The 20,071-nt window shown below is 42.5% G+C and overlaps 2 protein-coding genes across 2 annotated transcripts in view; both read right to left on the bottom strand.

The window, feature by feature from the left end:
• Positions 1-2,306: 2,306 nt before the first annotated feature.
• Positions 2,307-5,765, bottom strand: LOC133140819 (uncharacterized). Its single transcript, XM_061261054.1, has 2 exons — positions 5,422-5,765; positions 2,307-4,116 (listed from the first exon to the last, which is right to left on the bottom strand). Exons 1-2 carry the CDS (start codon positions 5,479-5,481, stop codon positions 3,598-3,600), a joined length of 579 nt encoding a protein of 192 aa, XP_061117038.1. The 5' UTR covers positions 5,482-5,765; the 3' UTR covers positions 2,307-3,597.
• Positions 5,766-9,694: 3,929 nt separating this feature from the next.
• LOC133140817 (uncharacterized) overlaps positions 9,695-20,071 on the bottom strand; it is a 34,046-nt gene continuing 23,669 nt past the window's right edge. The window contains exons 4-8 of the mRNA XM_061261053.1: positions 12,341-12,385; positions 12,061-12,117; positions 11,931-11,960; positions 11,687-11,750; positions 9,695-10,909 (exon numbers count right to left, since the gene is read on the bottom strand). Of these exons, the coding sequence (XP_061117037.1) occupies positions 10,816-10,909; positions 11,687-11,750; positions 11,931-11,960; positions 12,061-12,117; positions 12,341-12,385 (290 nt within the window). The 3' untranslated portion in view covers positions 9,695-10,815. The remainder of the gene's footprint in view (positions 10,910-11,686; positions 11,751-11,930; positions 11,961-12,060; positions 12,118-12,340; positions 12,386-20,071) is intronic.

Below are 20,071 nucleotides of genomic sequence, written 5' to 3'. Positions count from 1 at the left end.
TTTCTCCCAATTACATAGCCAATTGTACTCTAATTCAATTGGTGTTTTAGCTGGGGATACACCGCTTACGACCACGTTTTGCTCGGCGGCCCAGTAGGATCTGGCAACCCTGAGAACAACATGCCTTCTCCAAGCCATCTCGTCTCTTAGCTCATGACCATTACTCCGAGGCACCTGGGGCGCTGTTGTATGCGGCGATCCTACTAACCCTGCCAAGTCCCTCCCTTGGAGCAGCGAGCCAATTATGCCGCTCCATGAGAGTTGGCCAAACTCGGCTTTTTGGCAGGACTGGGAATCGAACCCTGGTCCTCGGTGTGCAACTGCAACAAACTGATGCCAGCATCAAGGTCCGTTACTTTAGTTGTGCACCACCGCGGCCCCACCTAGCTGACTATATTACAGAAAATTAAAAGACAACATGATTTAGCTAAATATTGTCTGTGATACCCAAAGTATTCAGCTGGTCCACAGAATGCCTGCAGACGGCATTAACGTTTTGCCCTACAGCTGAACTGCGCTGTACTTTCAATTCAACACCAGACCAACCATTCATGGCTTGTTCGTTCAATGGTTCTTTTGGCTCACTCGTTCAATGGCTCATTCGGCTCTTCGTTCACTAACTAGTTCACCGTGTTTATTTGGTACCCATGGTAACTGCTAGGGGAGCAGGGGGCCGTGTGGTTGCGTTTAAAGCAATACAACACTTTAGTGGAAACTTACAGCATCCTTACCTTGATATGAGTTCATAAACTGCCACTCATCTTCATCAACTGCTGCTCCTGTGCTCCATAAATTGCCAAAGTCATACCGTAGCCTACATTTACACGAACCCCATGAACGTGGAATTTACTTTCTATTTAACTTTATTCTAGAGAATTGAAGTCCCGTAAAAATACACATAATAAACGGTCTACGTGAAAGAAAAAAAACTTTGTACATAGCCTATAGGTTTCGTAATATGAATAGGCTACGACCTTGTTTACAATGCAAACATTACACGTACAACACGCTTGGAAGCCTTTAATTGCCACGGTTAATTAATACAGCAAAACTTTTTGGCGTCTTGGTTTGCAACCTAACCTTTTTTTTTTTTATATGAAAAAATCTAGTGTGTTTAACTTTTCCTTTGTGTAGCCACCTTGCGTTTTACCTTCTTTCTTAACTTTAGTTCTTGTGATACTAGTAATTCTACGCATGCAATTAGATTTAGTAAATGTAGATTTATCCCCTCGACAAAAATGTCTACAGCCGCCACTGCTCAGGGGTATTGGGAACGGGCAGACCCCACATTCACTGAAAACTCAACCAATCTTGTTGACAGACAATTAGGGTGAATTGGGCCACTTTTTGGCTAATCGTGTTTCACACAATAAAAATAGCTATCGAGACAATGTTCCTACCTGTATTATAAGGATCAGAGACGTATGGTGTCGTCCTGCATGTTATGGCTTCCACAGTTTCATGGATCATGACATTGTCACATTGTTTGTCATAAACTGTCAAGATAGTTTATGTATGGCATTTCCTTATGCTCGTGGTAGTGTCATAAAGTACCTGACCGTTTATAACAGCCTTCAGCGAGCAACAGGGCCTAAATTTGGCAGGTGACATAAGCTGTCAACATGTGACATAACATCGGTCATAACATTTACCTAAAAAAAAGTGATGACAGTGTTAAGTCATTTGACATGAACTGACATCAGCTGCTACCAAAATGAGATTTCATATCAGTTTGAAAATGCGAGGTGAATAAATGGCGAAACGGCCCCACCTGGCTGTGTGGGGGTATACAAGTTTCCCTGCGTTTTAAAAGACCCCAATAGATTTTGTAAAGTGCTATGGACTGATAGGGGATTGAACATTGATGGAATCAATATGTGACTGTTTTACTTTTGGATTGGATTGGTACTAAGCCAAATGTTCTCTTCAAAGTTGCCATAGCTTCTTAAGCCTTTTCCCTCTCTTTCCATCTCTCCGCATCTCTCTCTTGCCATACCATAGTAGTGTTCCCCAAATCTTTCAGTAGCCTGCCAGGTGAGTAAAGTAGCCAGCTAGGGGTGTTGGCAGTGGGGAGAAAAAATATTTTGTTGACATAATTTTAGCTAAAAAAATACAATTAAAATAAATATATGTCTAAAAGTATCCAGCCAAACAGAGGTGTGTAGTCGGCCATTTTGCTGGCAGCTGAGAAATGAGCAAGAAATGACCCAGAGTCAATATTTTTATTGGATAATTTTATTGGTAAAATGTAACATCAGTGACACGATACAGATTATAAGAAAGTAAGAAAAAATAAAATGGGCAAGTGTAAAAATCGGTGACTTTTACTCCTACACCAGCGGTTCTCAAACTGTCGTCTGCACACCACTGGTCCGTGAATGATTCCAAGTGGTCTGCGAGTTGATTTACTGATTTTTAAAAAGCCTAGCATATGGATTTTGCCTAATACACTCTTATTAGGAACATCTTTACTTTATTACACGTAGGTATTCATGTGGTTATCTAATCAGCCAATTGTGTGGCAGCAGTGCAATGCATACAGTCATGTAGATAGGGGTCAGGAGCTTCAGTAAATTTCAAAAAAATCAGAATGGGGAGAACATGTGATCTCACTGATTTCAAACGTGGCATGATTGTTGGTGATGGAAGGGCTGTTTTTAGTATTTCTGTAACTGTTGATGTCCTGAGATTTTCACGCACAACAGTCTCTAGAGTTTGCAGAGAATGGTGCGAAAAACAAAAAATATCCAGTGAGCAGCAGTTCTGCAGGCAGAAATGTGTTGTTAATGAGAGGTCAGAGGAGAAGGGCCAGACTGGTCAAAGCTGACAGGAAGGTGACAGTAACACAAATAACCACACACATTATAACAGTGGTATGCAGAAGAGAATCTCTGAACACACAACGCGTCAAACCTATAAGTGCATAGGCTACTGCAGCAGAAGACTTAATACGTCTAATAAAGTGCTCACTGAGTGTATATTACATTTACATGGCATTTGGCAGATGCTCTTATCCAGAGCAACTTGATTCAACTAAGCAGGAGACAATCCTCCCCTGGAGCAATGCAGGGTTAAGGGCCTTGCTCAAGGGCCCAACGGCTGTGCGGATCTTATGGTGGCTACACCAGGGCTCAAACCACCGACTTTGTGTGTCCCAGTCATTTACCTGAACCACTACGCTACAGGCCACCCCTTATCGTCATCAATATTATACCATCAAATGACAACAATGACGTGGACAAAAGGCATAATAGAAACCTACCAAGGAAGTGTTGCATATGAAATATTGGATTAGTTAAATCTGAGCAAGAGTTTTAAAGTCCCAAAATACCATGTTGTGGGAAATCCTGATATTAGAGAAAAGATAATCAAATGACAACGATGACGAGGACAAAAGGCATAACAGAAACTTTACGAAGAAGTGTTGCATATGAATTGTTGAATTAAATCTGAGTGAGAGTTTTAATCCCGATTAGGGGTCTGAGTGACTTTTAAAGCCCACAGAACGCCTTCTCAGACGCCATCGGAGAAACCCGTACTACTCCGTCAGTCTGCCCCCGGGTTGCAACAGGATGATCAGCGTGCCACTGTTTCTGTTTAAACAGATGTTTTTTTCAGGGCCCAGGCATGTTGCTGCTCCTGTCTCCTCTCCAATGGCCTGGTGCAGGTGGGCGTGGCCATCTTGGGCGTGAAATCTGCCTGGTAGGCGGTCATGTGGTAGAAGGGTCTGGTGGGCCTGACTAACTCCTCCCGCTGATGGATGGGGGGGGCGCGTCTGAACGCCCCAGGGCAGGTAGTCGAGGGAGAAGGAGGTCTGAACACCCCAGGGCAGGTAGTCGTGGGAGAAGGAGGTCTGAACACCCCAGGGCAGGTAGTCGCGGGAGTAGGAGGTGAGGAAACCCATACCCACCTTGGGTGGGTCGTAGGCTTGGCAGGTGTGCTGGTAGACCTGAAGGAGGCCTGATACTGGGTGCAGTGGGTGAAGGCCTCGCGGGCGACACTGCTCACCGCCATGCTTATGGGCTTGGGGGGAGAGCTGGGCCCCTCCCCCCTGGGTCCCCTGAGGGCGGAGCCCAAGTCAAATGGGGCAGCGTTGTTGGGGGCATAGATGACCCCCTGCAGTTTGGACAGATGTGGCCTGGAAAAGAGGACACAGGCTTATATCAGGCTGCACAACTGCTTTCCCTGTTCTCTCCCTCCAGCTCTCAGCCCCTTTCTTCAAACAAAAATACAAGTTATCTGCAAGTGCATTTTGTCTCGTCAAAATACTAATTTAAGATGTCTCTAATTGCATTAGCACGTATAAGATTGACGTCACTCCAATTAAAGATATATTTACGGGAACCTCCAATTAAAGGTAGGTTATATCAGGGTGTCTCGGTGGCGCAGCCTGTAGAGCACTGACCGCATGCTCATTGTGAGCCGTGACGTCGGCGGTTCAAATCCGACATTTGTCGCATGTCTTCCCCTTTCTCTCGCTCCCATTCTTCCTGTCTCTCTATACTATATACTGTCCAATAAAGCTGAAAAAGGCCTAAAAAAAATATCTTTAATAAAAAAAAGGTAGGCTATATCTACAATTCAGTTTTGACTGTCTAAAATGTGAACTCCAGATAGGCTATCTCTGTTTAAATTAGTTATGATTAGTCGTAACTCAAATTCAAGATATCTACACTTTAGTTTTTCTCCAGTTCAAAATATGTACAACTGTATTTCGACTAATAATATCTTAGTTTCGCCTCACAGCAAGGAGGTCCTGGGTTCGAATCCCCGTCGGCCGGGGCCTCTCTGTGCGGAGTTTGCATGTTCTCCCCGTGTCTGCGTGGGTTTCCTCCGGGTACTCCGGTTTCCTCCCACAGTCCAAAGACATGCACGTTAGACTGATTGGAGAGTCTAAATTGCCCGTAGGTATGGGTGTGTGAGTGAATGGTGTGTGTGCCCTGCGATAGACTGGCGACCTGTCCAGGGTGTATTCCTGCCGTCTGACATTTGTCGCATGTCTTCCCCTCTCTCTCGCTCCCATTCTTCCTGTCTCTCTATACTGTATACTGTCCAATAAAGCTGAAAAAAGGCCTAAAAAATATCTTTAAAAAAAAAAAGAAGAGTATTTAGATATATCTTTAATCATGAGGAATTAACGATGGGCCTATATTTAATTGCAATTACGACCAGTCAGAATGAAAGTGGAGATATCTCAAATTTGAGTAAAGACTTGTTATAATTTAACTAGATGTCTGGAATTCACGTTTTAGATAGATTGGAGGTTTCATTTAACTTATGGGCAAAAGTGCATCAATCTTAGGCTACATGTCAAAATGCAATTAGAGATATCTTGCATTTTGACGAGCCGTTAAATGAATTCGAGATATCTGGTAGGCTAATCTGGTCGCTCAATTTAATGTTAAAACGGAGAGAATTCACGTGAAGGGACGGGCAGCGCAAATACTCTGAATAGCCATGGCTTTCTGTTTGTTCCGACATCGAAAGTTCCAGCCGAAATATGCGAATATTTCCCCCAAGTGTCGTAAATATATTGCGGAGCTTTATTAAATATTCTGCTTTACGTTGTGATGCAATGGGAATCAGTGGCTAACACATAAACAGAGGTCGAGGTGGAATGGTCATTGTGACGATTAGGTCTAACTGTGGCTGTCAAAATCCGATCCCATACACAATACTGACATTCTGCGGTTGACTTCGATGTTAAATTGTAATACGAGTTTTTCTGAGTAGTTCCATATAGATCTGTTCTGGCATAATTTAGTTTGGTCTGTTTTCCAGAGATAGTTCTTCTGGCACGATTCAGTAAACCCACCGTGAATGTTATGTGCATACACATTAAATTAGGCCTATTGATCTATTGCTATGGTGATTTGGTATTTCTACTAAATGCCGTAGTAAGTTGCCCGCATTCCGATTGTGAACGATTGTATAAATAAAAGCGGGGCTCCTGTGTGAGGTGGGCGGTGTGTGCGCTGGGACTGCAGACGGCTAAGGGCTCTGCCGTTTCCGAAAAGTGGCTGCGAAGATTATAAGACGTGATCAGAGACTGAATTCTGCGGGGTGCCGGATAAGTGTTCCACGTTATCTGCCTTGAGCCGCTCCGATTGCTCTCTTCTGTTCTAATTTGGTATTATAATGTTTTAGCTTGACGACTGCACTTAGCAAGATCTTTATCTTATTTTATTAGTCAAGGTACAGCTTAGCCCTTTGGCCAGGGTTAACGGCCAGCCCCACCCCTAGCTGTTCAACGAGGCCCATAGTTGAAGAAAAAGGAGAGAATTTAATAAGCCGCCTTGGCCTGCGTATTGTGTATGTGTGAGTATAAAAGAAACGGCGCGTTACATTACTAAATGTAATCGCAATATATAACAAATGGGTGTTTCGAAGGTGATGTTGACAAGATTGTTTATAGGATGCCCTTTTTGTAACACGAATGCAGCGAGTTAGTGGTGCAGCAGAAGGCAGGCTATGACATGGGTCAATGAAGCCAAAATGAGGGACCGAATTTAATTCAAATATAACGGTAAAATGTGTTATACAATCGCATTATCATATTGTCGTGTATGAAACGAGTCATTAATGTTCAATTAGCGTGATAAAGACCTTGTGAGGCTAATAGCTACTTTGGTCCAGTCGTTGGACAGGTTCAAGTGCGCATGCATAATACTTTTGCTTAATGACTTTTTGTGATAAAGGTGCGTAAGCTGTTGCTTTGCTTTGCTGAGTTGTGAAACGGTGCACAACACGTCACACCCAGAAAAGAACAGTAAACTGGGTTTGTGTGGCGACTTTGTTCGTGTTTTTAACTTATCATATATACCCGATTAGAATGGTTAAATCGTGGAATTAATGCATTTGTATTTAGCAGTGAATTCAATACATTTGAATGTATTGCCTTAGTCACTAAACATCATAAAACTGTCATGGATGGAAATATCAGCATTGCCTACTTACTTCCATTTAGTAGAGATAGGAATCAGCTACACCTATCAGCTTTGAGATAAGATTTGAAAGTCTGTGATAAGTGATGTTAGCTCAGTAACATAATATGGGTGGGTCCCTATGTGAGTGGGGTTGGTTGGCACACTGATAATGTGATAATCCATGCATTATTCATATTAAAAATGATTACATGTAATTATATACAAATCCATGTGTGTTAATGGGGCTCTGAGTACAGTACTGTGGTTAGTGTCCCGCTAGTCTCAGACACACACACGCACACACAAAATGTGTGTGTTCTGCTCCCAGTGTGGAAGATCTCTTCCTCCTCATTGCAAGCACCTCATTCAGTGAAACCTGCTCACTTCCTCCTCATTGCAAGCACCTCATTCAGTGAAACCTGCTCTCTTCCTCCTCATTGCAAGCACCTCATTCAGTGAAACCTGCTCTCTTCCTCCTCATTGCAAGCACCTCATTCAGTGAAACCTGCTCTCTTCCTCCTCATTGCAAGCACCTCATTCAGTGAAACCTGCTCTCTGCCTCCTCATTGCAAGCACCTCATTCAGTGAAACCTGCTCTCTGCCTCCTCATTGCAAGCACCTCATTCAGTGAACCCTGCTCTCTTCCTCCTCATTGCAAGCAGGAACTTTGCAAGGAGTGGGAACTTCCTGGCCTGCCCATCTGGCTCAAACTGTCACATCCCATTTCATAAGCAATGTTGGTTAGAACCGAGAACATCATGTATATATTAAAATAAATGAGAATAATATGGCAAACATTAATAACACTGCACACAATTTTCAAATTCAAAATGCCTTTTTGGCATGACAAGTGTAAAAAAAGTGAGGATTCATTTGAATGTTTTGCTCAAACCAGCCATTTTAACAGATCAGTGCCCCTGCATAATGCTCAGTTCTGTGAATTCTGAACACTTGGGAGTTAAAACACCCTAATCAACCTACAAACACACATATATATATATGCGTGTGTGTAGGTTGTATATATGTATATATCAGTGGAGGCTCCTCCATAGAGGTGGAGGAGGCCTGGCCTCCCCAATAATTTGAGAGAAGAGAGAGATTTAAAAAAAACAATAAATATATTTATTTTATTTATTTATTTTAACAAAAAACATATTTTTTATTTTTTATATTCATATTATTTTAGTTTTGTTCATAAATCTAAATTTTCCCATGGCTAAAACCCAATATTGCAATTGTAAAGCAACAGGCCAGATTTCCCTATCAGTTTGTATTAAGGGAGGTAGGAAATTAGCTTTTCATAGAAGTCAATGTAATGCATTTTTTTTCATGCCAATATGTGATTGGCCAGATCACTGAAAATGGGTGGGCAACGGAGGCCTGGCCTCACCATGCATTGTGTCCAGGGCTGAAAGATTGACATTTTGTTCGTCCAATCACATGCTACTGGTTCATTTGCAATCAACTATCCTTTCCTTTCCTATTCAACACAGAAGCCATTTTGAGAATTCGCTAGTCACTTCAGTCAAACAAACACTCGCCATAGTGGCTACGAGTGTCCTATCAACTTGTGCTTTTCAGAAATTTAGAGAACACCCCTGGCTATCATCCCTGGAGTTTATAGCTTATTTGGCCAAACACTTTTGCTTAAAACTACCTCGGAAGTTGGCGAAATTCTAGCGCAATTTGAGATCTTGGGCTGGAGATATGCAGATTCCAGATACTAGGGAGTGAGAATGACATTCAGTAGGTCATGTTAGACACCATTTGGGATTTATTGAACAGTTTTATTTTTAATGTAGTCCATTTCGTTTTATTACAAGTCAATTTAGTAATCTTCCATATCAAATTACTGAATTGTTGCTCTGTGAGGAAATTCACTCTAAATACGAATAGAGTGCTGCCCTCTAGTGGATAACGTTAACGTTAAATAAAGCCAACTGGAACCATATTTTTACATATTTTATATTAAATATATTGAATAAAACTACATATGATAAAGAAAGTGTTATCTTATCTTTTTTATATGCTAAACTTGATTAAATTGGTGATTACATGTTGAAGCTGTAGAAGAATGAAAAATGTAAGCTAAAAAAAAATGTTTTTAACTACATAATTAAAATTCCTGCCTTTTACACATTCACTTGGCATTTATATTACATCCAAATGTCATTTCTCAGCTTAATTATCAGGCAGGCTCATAGACTTACAGCAATGTCATTTCTTCAGGAAGGCACAAGGCTAAGCTCTGCACAATGAATTTCATCAGCCAGAACTTTCTGACTGTAGCTTACACTCCAAATAGTATGCCTTTGGCCAGCACAAAGACAGATAAGAGAACAGGGAACATTCCATCGCGAGTGAAGTGAGCAAGCGGAAAAAAATGGCCTCCTCAATTCTGGAAGTCACCAGCCTCCACTGGTGTATATATATATATATATATATATATATATATATATATATATATATATATATATATACACACACACACATAATTAGGGTGATTCATGATTATTGCAAGAAGTTCAGTTGTCCATGTGTTAAGACCATAAATAGCAGACTGACAGTTAATAGAAATAAAACTGTTAAAACACCAGGTAAGTAGAACATCAAGGGCACAAGCAGATGGTTTAAGATGTAACATGATTTTTTGTTGAGTTAAATTGCATCATAGTCGTTATTTTATCTGGGAAAACAGGTGACATGTTTTTCGTGCCAGATAGAGCAAAATCCTGGATATTCTGGGGAGAAGCAGACAGTTTTCTGGATTGGTTTTACACTTCACAGCATTTTTTCAAGACAGCAATAGCAATGCAATACAGCTACAAGCCAGAGGGGTCACTGCAGGGGCATTGATCAAAGGCACCACACTGAAACTAGAAGACAAGTAAAGGCCTCAACTGAATCCCTTCAGGTTTTCTGGGCCCAATAGAAAACGTGTTCGGTGTAACTAATGGGAGGCCCATCCCATAGCTGTCCTCATGAAGAGTGGATATGGAACATCCATAATGTGTACACAATATTTTTTTTACGTTATTTTTACATAACGTTTTAAACATGTTTTACCTGAGACTCCAGTCACTCAAAAAGACTGATTGGTTGATGTCTTCAAGTTCAACAGCCGTGCAGACCCCAAACATGGAAACCACTTCAGAGATTAATAACTTGCATTTAAAAAAAAACACCTGAAATGTCTACGTAAAAGGCTTTCATTCAAAGACAAAAGTACCATTACAAGCTATTACTTAAAAGCACAGCCCTATACAACATTTTTTAGAGTACACTTTTGTTGAGTGATGACATTCATGTCTTCTTTTAAAAGCGAAAATTCCATCTAAATCAAACATTTATGTGTCTTATGCCTTCTATTTCTATTTCTTATCAAAAGTGTTAAAAAGGATGCATGCGTTATTAATGTTATTGTTTATAATCTTAGGGAAAAATGATTGTCTGGCACTTCTTATTTCTGAAGATTCCCTTTATAGGCATTGTAACGAACCTGGAGATATGATTTTCTCCATCTGCGCTCTGCTTTACTTATCTTTATCTTTCTGTGATTTACTTTTTTGTATATCAGTATTTTTAGTTTGGCTAGGTAAGCAGTGCTTGGCTAGTTCAGGGGTTTGGTCATACTTTTGCTTAGTTTGTTTGTTTGTTTGTTTGTTTAAAAAAGAATAATAATAATAAAAAATAAAAATAAAAAATCCAAATAGGCTCTTATCTTTGTTGTGCAGGTGTGTGTACTTCCCTCTAGGGTCTTTCAGCGCACTTATCCCTGGTTATGGGTATGCACTTTGTTGTACGTCACTCCGGATAAGAGCCTCTGCCAAATAGAGAAGGGGAGTCCAACTCCATGCCCTCAGATGTTTCCAGGCCCCTGAGTGACATTTCAATTCGCTTGACCTTGAAGAGGACTCATCTCGTACTCGTTCCCGGCGTTCTCATCAGGAGGCGCAGCGTTCTGAGGACCCGTCCCGTCCCGTCTTTGGCAACACAAATAAATAGCAAATCATCTTTGGGAACATGCACACACGCCCCTCTGATTGGTTAATGTAGAGTTCAGTACGGTTCAGTTAGTTAACGGCAGTTGGAATAAGCAAAGCAAGAGGGTACATCTGTGAAATACATGCTGGTGCCGATAAAGTTTGACGTCATTGGACTATTGATTGGAATCCAGGACAACCTTAAGATGCAAAGCTCTTCACACACGGAATAATCCGGCCCTGTTGGTCTGCGTGAGAGCCGAGTAGCTATGCTCCTGTGGCCTCTGCAAGCTTTTGCTTCCTGCCTTACTTAGCTGTTGCACCAGGGGGTGAACAATGTACCTTAGATTTAGTTTTGTGACAGCTCCATAAGACACACTTGTTCTATCCTCTACATGAGCACGGTAAAATCTTCAGGAAACGCTTGCATACTGTGGCTGTAGCAGGTGCATATGCTTGATCTCAAATCTCAGATGAACATATGACGGATTAAAATATTAAGTCTGCACAAAGTTTTGAAACGGAGGGGCTCCCTGAATTACAAGGACAGTTTCACAGGTAGAAGAGACTACGGCACAGCTGCACCAGCTTAGCAGGACACACGCAAGCCGCCAGTTCAGCCATTAAGAGCTGGTGCTGTCATGAAACCCAGGGTCGGATTCCGCCCTCTTCGCCCACCCCTGATCCATACACTACATATGGTACACACCGTTACACCAAATGTACACACTCACACCCCCCAATTCAGTTTAACAATCATTTTTGGAAACCACGTACCTTTTTCTGCACTTCCTTCCGATGACAGCGATAATGACAGCGATACCGACTGTGATAACGACACCTATGAGCACAAGAACGATCAGTTAATGGACACGTTTGTCAACAGGGAATCATGAGAATTAAGGGTTCAGTGCAAAAAGGCATGTTCCCTCTCCCCTTCCCCCTGCACTGCCTGCTACAGACATGGAGGTTGCCAGCTTGAATCCTGCATACATAGTAGCTGTAGGAAACTTCGCATTACCTCCTACACTCCACCAAATTGCAGCACGATCTGAAAATTATAGAAAGAATTGATTAAATGGTTGATTTCTGAATGAGATCAGCAGACAGATTCCTTCCTTCGGTTTCCTTTCCTTTCGCTCAGAACTCACCAGACGAAGACCCGGTGTCTGGGGTCGGAGTGTTGGCAGTAGTGTTCACCAATGGGGCTGTGTAACAAATAAAAATTACAAAAACTCTGTACATGCTGTCCCAACACCATAGAAAGCAGAGAGGGTTATAGATAAAGATCTACAGACAGCCTCTATGGTGCCCCAAAATGATCTCTATGTGTGAGTGCATGTCAATCACCCTGCAAGGCTACACTATCATTAGGACACAGTGATAATCAACATGCCGGGTCTGATCTTCCAGCTCACAGAGAGTGCTTACCGAGGAGAGACTTGGGTCCGGGAGACAGGTCAAGATCAGCGCAGACTGCAGAAGAGGTCATAAATGGTAAATGGTTAGCATTTGATCTCTATGCATATGCATTTATATAGAGCCTTTATCCAAAGCACTGTACAATTGATGCTTCACATCAATGACATCAATGACATCGCATACAATTGATGCTTCACACAAGGCACCAGCCAGCTTATCGGGAGCATTTGAGGGTTAGGCGTCTTACTCAGACAATTCGACACACCCAGGCGGGATCAAACCAGCAACCCTCCGACTGCCAGACCACTGCTCTTACCTGCTGAGCCAATGTCGCCCCGGTCATGATTACACAACTGACATATGACCGCACACACGTCCACAACACTACACACAGTCCGACAGATGGGGAAACCGCATTAAATTAAATCTCCCTTCATGAAAGTCGTTGCAATGATGTCTTAATGCAGAAGAAAAATTGATTCCAAAAATCAGTATATATTAAGGAAAAAGAGAAAAAGAAAAAAAAATGTGTTTAAAAAAATCAATTTAATGAAATCAGTAAATAATTATAAAAATTCATGAATATACAAAATACTGATACATGTTCGTGGCCAGCTTCATGTCTTTTTGTTTTGGTAAAGGCCCCCCTTCAGGAAAAGTGTGTATAAGAGTCTTACTGTGTCTGATTCAAATCAGAAAGCCGGTAAGCTCTCACTTTCTGTCATTTCTTTGCAAATAAATTTGAAGGTTAAAGAGAAGAATAGCTATTGTGTTTTTTACTGGATCTGTTTCATCAGACGATGCTCACCTGTGACATGTTAAAAAGGGCATTTTTCCTTAACAATAACTTTCAGTTTCCTGAAATGGGCAGACGAAGTTGTGGACGACCCAAATTAATGACCCGTGGGCTGGCAGTAAAGGATACTATCGTACCCCCTGCCACTAAATCCTCCATTCTCGGATGTGGGCAGAGAAGACGACAATAGAGAAGGGGAGTCTAACTCCATGCCCTCAGACGTTTCCAGGCCCCTGAGTGACATTTCCATTCGCTTGACCTTGAAGAGGACTCATCTCCTTCTCGTTCCCGGCGTCCCCATCAGGAGGCGCAGCTGTCAGGGCTCACAGACAAGGACCCAGATGCAGACCGGATGTAGCAGGCAAAAAGAGAATTCTTTATTTCCACCAGGATCAGACAAGGCAGTCGCTCAGAATACGAAACGAAGATCTCAAAAACCCAAAACTCAGAAAAATGCCAAAAGAGCAGATCCAAAAATATTAACAAAACACTAACTAAGAAAGCTACCATAAACAGAAAATCAAAGATCTATCAAGCGCACATGGGCACAGAGCAAAAACGGGTAGAATCTCTCACCAAACATTTCAGGCACGATCTGGCAAGGGCTGAACAAAAGGGAAGAACTTAAATAACAGAGGGAGGCTACTAATGGGCAGGAGACAACAAGGAATCAATTGTAGGGACTACAACTTCCACATTCCCACAGGAGAATTCTGCGACGTCCACCACGAATGACGTCTAACTTGGTTCAGCCAATCCCGTAATGGCGGGAGCAATAAACGGTCCCGTATAAGAGCAAGACACATTCTTGGGATCTCTCTTCTGCTTCTTCTGCCTCTTCTGCTTCTTCTCTTGGACGCACCCTTTTTGGGCATTCGCTTCAGCTCATCTGCTCCGAGACTCGGACAGAGGCTGAATGCTGCACAGCGCACTACCAGGCCTACGGACACACCCAGTTACCTCGCGGTAACTACGTGGCCTATAGTGAGTGGAAATTGTTGTACGCGGAACGCTACATCAGTTTACCCCAATAAAGCCCAACAACGAAACAGCAACGAACTTTTACACCTGGAAAAGGACCAGCGGATCAGACGACAACGCGCTCGGACACCATTCACAGCACCATCGCCGCTTCTACAAGGACAGCATGTCTTTTGGATCCAGCAATGCGTATGGACTCAGTAAGAAAACAAACATTCAGGCATAGCCAGTGTTTAGTTTAGTCTTAACTGTTTTTGTGAATCTGTGTTTCAATATTTACCATCCAACCATTGTAATGTGTTTGGTTAGCTACATATATATGTACGTGAATTGATTCGCCGTCTTTTGCGCATATATAGAGTAAAACTACGCAAGTAGTCCCTTCTCACAGCTAACTCTAACTCATTACCACACCCAGAACTCTAGCGACACGCGCGCTTGCGCGCGCCACACACACGCACACACACATACCAAACTAAATTTCCTTACTAACTTCCCGTTAGTTTATCTGTTATGTGTTTGTATGTTTGTTTAATAAATATATTTTATTAAACCCCGGTGTCCGTTTTGGAATCGCATAGACATGAGAGCCGAGTTAAAGCAGTCTTTCGAAGAACTTCCAACCTTCAGGTTTTTCAGGTATGTTTAATCATTAGTATTGGTTATTTTAATTATTAATTAAAATACTAAATTTGTGGTTAGATATTCCTGATAATAGTAATTTTATGAGACTGATTACTTTTTGCAGTTATACTGCTACACAACGTTTAACTGGCGCCCCGGTTTCGTAGAGAGTAAAATCCCTGCGAGTCCCGTGCGAGGACCCTACATATTTTGGTGCCCCATGTGAGGAAGACTAGCTTTGGCTCAAATTTCATGTCTTGTGACTTCATAACGAATTCCCCATCCTAATTTGGAGCTCTGCGTGAGAAATACGAGCTTTGGCTCATGTCACGTGCCTCCAGAACGAATTCTCGGCATTCTTTCTCAGCTAAATTGCCACCAGTGCAATTTTTTGAAAATACCGCTAGATGTCACCCTTGTACCATTTTTGAAAGCCTGCATGAGCTGCTTTCTCAATATACTGCCCCCTCGTGTAACATTGTGGCATTACATTCGTAATCTTACACGGTAGTTTGTTGATTGGCATTTACCTTCCGGTATAATACGTATTATCAATAATAGTATTATTAGCCGCACTGTATTATTAATTATAATTACTTGGTCAAAGTAATTTTAATAATTAATTGAATTTTACATTTAAATCCAAATTTAATTGTAATTTCAACCAATCACATTCTGGTATTTAGGATTAATGTGATCAGCATCACAGTTCCTATTTTACGGTCTGAATATCCGCCATATGTTTGTTCATTTTGCTGTTGTTGCATTGCAGTACCGCTAGTGCAACTCGAGTCCCTGTGTGATGCTATAGCTACCTTGTACTATAGTTATAGAGAATATTCAAAGAGCGTTTTAAATTCTTTATCCTTCATCACAACTTGTATGTTGGATTGTGATATTGGGAAACAATTCATTGCCAACTGTTAGGAGCTCAGGGCCCTTGTCAAATTGTTAACTTCAAGAGTACCCTCTTAAGTTACTGATTTTAGCTTTTAGCTTTATTTGGCTTGAGATATGGAACCCATATCTATTGATGAGTACCTTTCCTTTTTAGCCCAAGGTTTAGCACCTGGCTACATAGCTTTCCTGAATCAGATGAACCTCACTGATTGTAGGAAAGAAATGTTCTCATTAATCAACGAGAAAGGTCACTCCCCCAACCATTCAAAAGACCCAATTCTAAGTTGTCTGGTCTTGAATTTTGCCAGACAGACTAGTCTTGCTCTTCAGAGCAACAAAAACTTAGAATCAGAGATGGCATACCTCAAAGGACAACACACCAGTGTTTTACTTGAGCTTCAAACTGTTGGCAAGAAAGCAGTACAATACTTGCGTGATCTGCATTCAGCCGAATCAGATCTTTGTTCCTACAGAGAGGAATTATTTCAGTTGAAGAGTGGATGCCACAAGCTACCACATCCACTCTCTTCTGTAAGCCTGCTTTCTCAGGCTTGCCCAACTCCAGCTTCTCCTGCTTCCTCCTTACACCACAAGGCGGGGGAAGGGGGGTCACAAATTGATTCGGGTTTGTCAGATCCCGGTTCCACAGCTTGCTCTGATGGAGACTCGTCAGTCTCCTCAGATTGCAGTGCTGTTGACCACCCATGCAATGGTTTGCCCACCTCTTCCCTGGAGAGGGAAAGGGGGGACTCCATCCCAACGGTGGTCCATCTCCGCAAGGGAGAAACAGTCAGGCAAGTACAGGACTCCACCTTCCATGCCCACCCCTCTCGTGAGGAGGTCAGGGAACCCTCCCGTGGACACGGTAGAGGAGATCTAACGTTATTAATTGGGCACACAAAAAGCAACGCTAATCCCGCTAGCTTTCCCTTTATAACTGAGAGGATAGGTGACAGCTCTGTACAGTACACTGACAGTGACAATTCATCTTCTGCCAACCATTGTGAGAATGACTGTTTTGTAGCTCCGCCCCCTAAACCAAACCGAGGACGTCGAGCTCCGCATGAAACGCATTCACATTCAAATGTGATTTCAGGCTCTCCTTCTCCAAACAGGCAGACTAGTGCAACTTCACATGGTCTTCGCTTTGAGGAGCTAGAGGCCATGGCGAAGTATGTCCACACATTTGACCCCAAGGACTCTGAATTTAACATTCAGAGTTACTTGAGAGAAGTTGACTACTGTCTCTCGGATCTGCCCAGGGCAACCGATCGAGAAAAGGTACGACTTGTATGGAAAACCTCTACCAGAGAGATCCATACATTTATGGAACAACTTCCACCACAGGTTCGTTCCAGCTATCCCAAGGTTTGTGAAGCGTTGGTAGCTGAGTACCTGCCACGGTTTGATCAGGCCACAGCCATGATCAAATCTGTGGAGGTTAAACATAGCCGTACAGAACGACCAAAAGACTTTTACCAACGACTTAAACATGCTTTTTTCCAGGGCAGAAACGGACCAGGCTTAGATGAAGATCAAGCCTTCAAATCCCTTTTTGTGCACAACCTGCACCCCTGTGTCCGAACTCATGTTTCACTGTTTTCAAGGGGCCAACACTCAGCCCTTGAATTAAGAAATGAAGCCCAAATGGTCTGGGACACTTTAAGGATTGTGCCCAGGAACGAGGTATTGGAAACAGCTAAGCACGTTGTTCCAACCAAGCCCGCCGGCACTTCCAAAGTTGCCCCATTAAAATCTAATGGCTCAAAACAACGGCATGTGAGTAAGTTCCCGGTTAAGAGCCACCGTGGTCGCTTCTCACACTCTGATTCCAGCCGGAATTGGAGAGAAGACCGACCCGGTAGGCCCAAGCCTCAGAGTCACCAGCATGACTCTGATAGGGAAGATACCTTGTCTGAAGAGAGCTTCTTCAGTTCCTCTGAGGACAACTAAAGCCTCTAACCTTTGTTCAGTAGTGTGTATGCCTTGAGTAACCACTCCAAAGAGCTATCTGGTCTTGTTCAACCTCCATCAAAAGACGTTGAATAAGACTGATCTATAGCCGTGGTCTCTTCACAGGCAGACTCCCAGCTGAAGCTTTGACCACTTTCTTTTGCACACCTTTCCTACCAAAGGGGGGTGGCAAAATAAACTGGTAGTTTATAGCAGCCACTTAGATTTGCATAGAGTTAAATCCGACACCTGTTATAACTCGTAAACGTTCATTGCTTCTTTCTACACCTACTGAACCATCGTAAAGTATTGCATGTAGAAACTACAGTGTAATCTTTACAAGTATATTGCCACACCCCAGTGTGCCTTACTCCACCTCTTCCCCAAGCAAGACAAGACCACTTGTGAGCTTACCACATCATTTAGAAATGAGACCACCTCTCCATTTCCTTCCTGATGACACAGCCATAAGGTTAAGCTTGGATACAGAAAGCTGCCCTAATTTGAAAATGCCCCCACATATTTCAGATGACAACCCTCATCAGCAACCTGACTGTAGGGACTAGAACAATTGGTCAGTCTGAACAAGACTTCCAAAAAGGCTACAGCCTCTCCATCCTAGACCCCTACATCATCTGAACATTTTCATGGCTGGGTCATTCCTGTTGGTGCTCCACCTTCTGGACACCATCCAATAACTAACAAAACACCTGAACTAACAAAACGACTAACCCTTTCACCAAGGTTTCTCATGTTTTGTGACAATGTATTCACTGTTCGACCTTAGTGTTTCACATTGTTTGTATCATGTGTTTTAGACCAGTTTAGTTAATTGTTGATAAATGCCTGGATGTTTGTCAGTCAATTGTGAACTGTGTTACCGACCCAATGTACTTGACCTGTGGACTGTGAACTGACTTTTGTGCTCTCGAGGAACACTGGCTTCAGCCGCATCCTGAGACCACAGGGGGGATGTAGGGACTACAACTTCCACATTCCCACAGGAGAATTCTGCGACGTCCACCACGAATGACGTCTAACTTGGTTCAGCCAATCCCGTAATGGCGGGAGCAATAAACGGTCCCGTATAAGAGCAAGACACATTCTTGGGATCTCTCTTCTGCTTCTTCTGCCTCTTCTGCTTCTTCTCTTGGACGCACCCTTTTTGGGCATTCGCTTCAGCTCATCTGCTCCGAGACTCGGACAGAGGCTGAATGCTGCACAGCGCACTACCAGGCCTACGGACACACCCAGTTACCTCGCGGTAACTACGTGGCCTATAGTGAGTGGAAATTGTTGTACGCGGAACGCTACATCAGTTTACCCCAATAAAGCCCAACAACGAAACAGCAACGAACTTTTACACCTGGAAAAGGACCAGCGGATCAGACGACAACGCGCTCGGACACCATTCACAGCACCATCGCCGCTTCTACAAGGACAGCATGTCTTTTGGATCCAGCAATGCGTATGGACTCAGTAAGAAAACAAACATTCAGGCATAGCCAGTGTTTAGTTTAGTCTTAACTGTTTTTGTGAATCTGTGTTTCAATATTTACCATCCAACCATTGTAATGTGTTTGGTTAGCTACATATATATGTACGTGAATTGATTCGCCGTCTTTTGCGCATATATAGAGTAAAACTACGCAAGTAGTCCCTTCTCACAGCTAACTCTAACTCATTACCACACCCAGAACTCTAGCGACACGCGCGCTTGCGCGCGCCACACACACGCACACACACATACCAAACTAAATTTCCTTACTAACTTCCCGTTAGTTTATCTGTTATGTGTTTGTATGTTTGTTTAATAAATATATTTTATTAAACCCCGGTGTCCGTTTTGGAATCGCATAGACATGAGAGCCGAGTTAAAGCAGTCTTTCGAAGAACTTCCAACCTTCAGGTTTTTCAGGTATGTTTAATCATTAGTATTGGTTATTTTAATTATTAATTAAAATACTAAATTTGTGGTTAGATATTCCTGATAATAGTAATTTTATGAGACTGATTACTTTTTGCAGTTATACTGCTACACAACGTTTAACTGGCGCCCCGGTTTCGTAGAGAGTAAAATCCCTGCGAGTCCCGTGCGAGGACCCTACACAATCAAAACAATGAGTATGCAAATGAACAGAAGGGGGCGTGGCTAACAGAGGCAGGTGAGGGCGGGGTTCAGGACAAAGAAAACACAAGCACATGGCAGGGCAGACAAACACAGGCAAATCCATACAAATAATACAGACATGTAAAATAAGTTACAAAAAATAAAGACAATAAACAATGATACATGAGTTCAGTCCCAGATCATGACAGCAGCATTCTGAGGTCCCGTCCCATCCCGTCTTCAGCAGCACCTTTTGAACCTTAGGAAGAGCCAAAATGACAATTTCTGTAAACTGACAAATACATAGCAAATCATCTATGGGAACATGCACACACTCCCCTCTGATTGGTTAATGTAGAGTTCAGTACGGTTCAGT

Source organism: Conger conger, chromosome 11, assembly GCF_963514075.1.
Source record: "Conger conger chromosome 11, fConCon1.1, whole genome shotgun sequence".
NCBI classification, from domain to species: Eukaryota; Metazoa; Chordata; class Actinopteri; order Anguilliformes; family Congridae; genus Conger; species Conger conger.
This window is presented reverse-complemented; position numbering and strand designations above follow the sequence as displayed.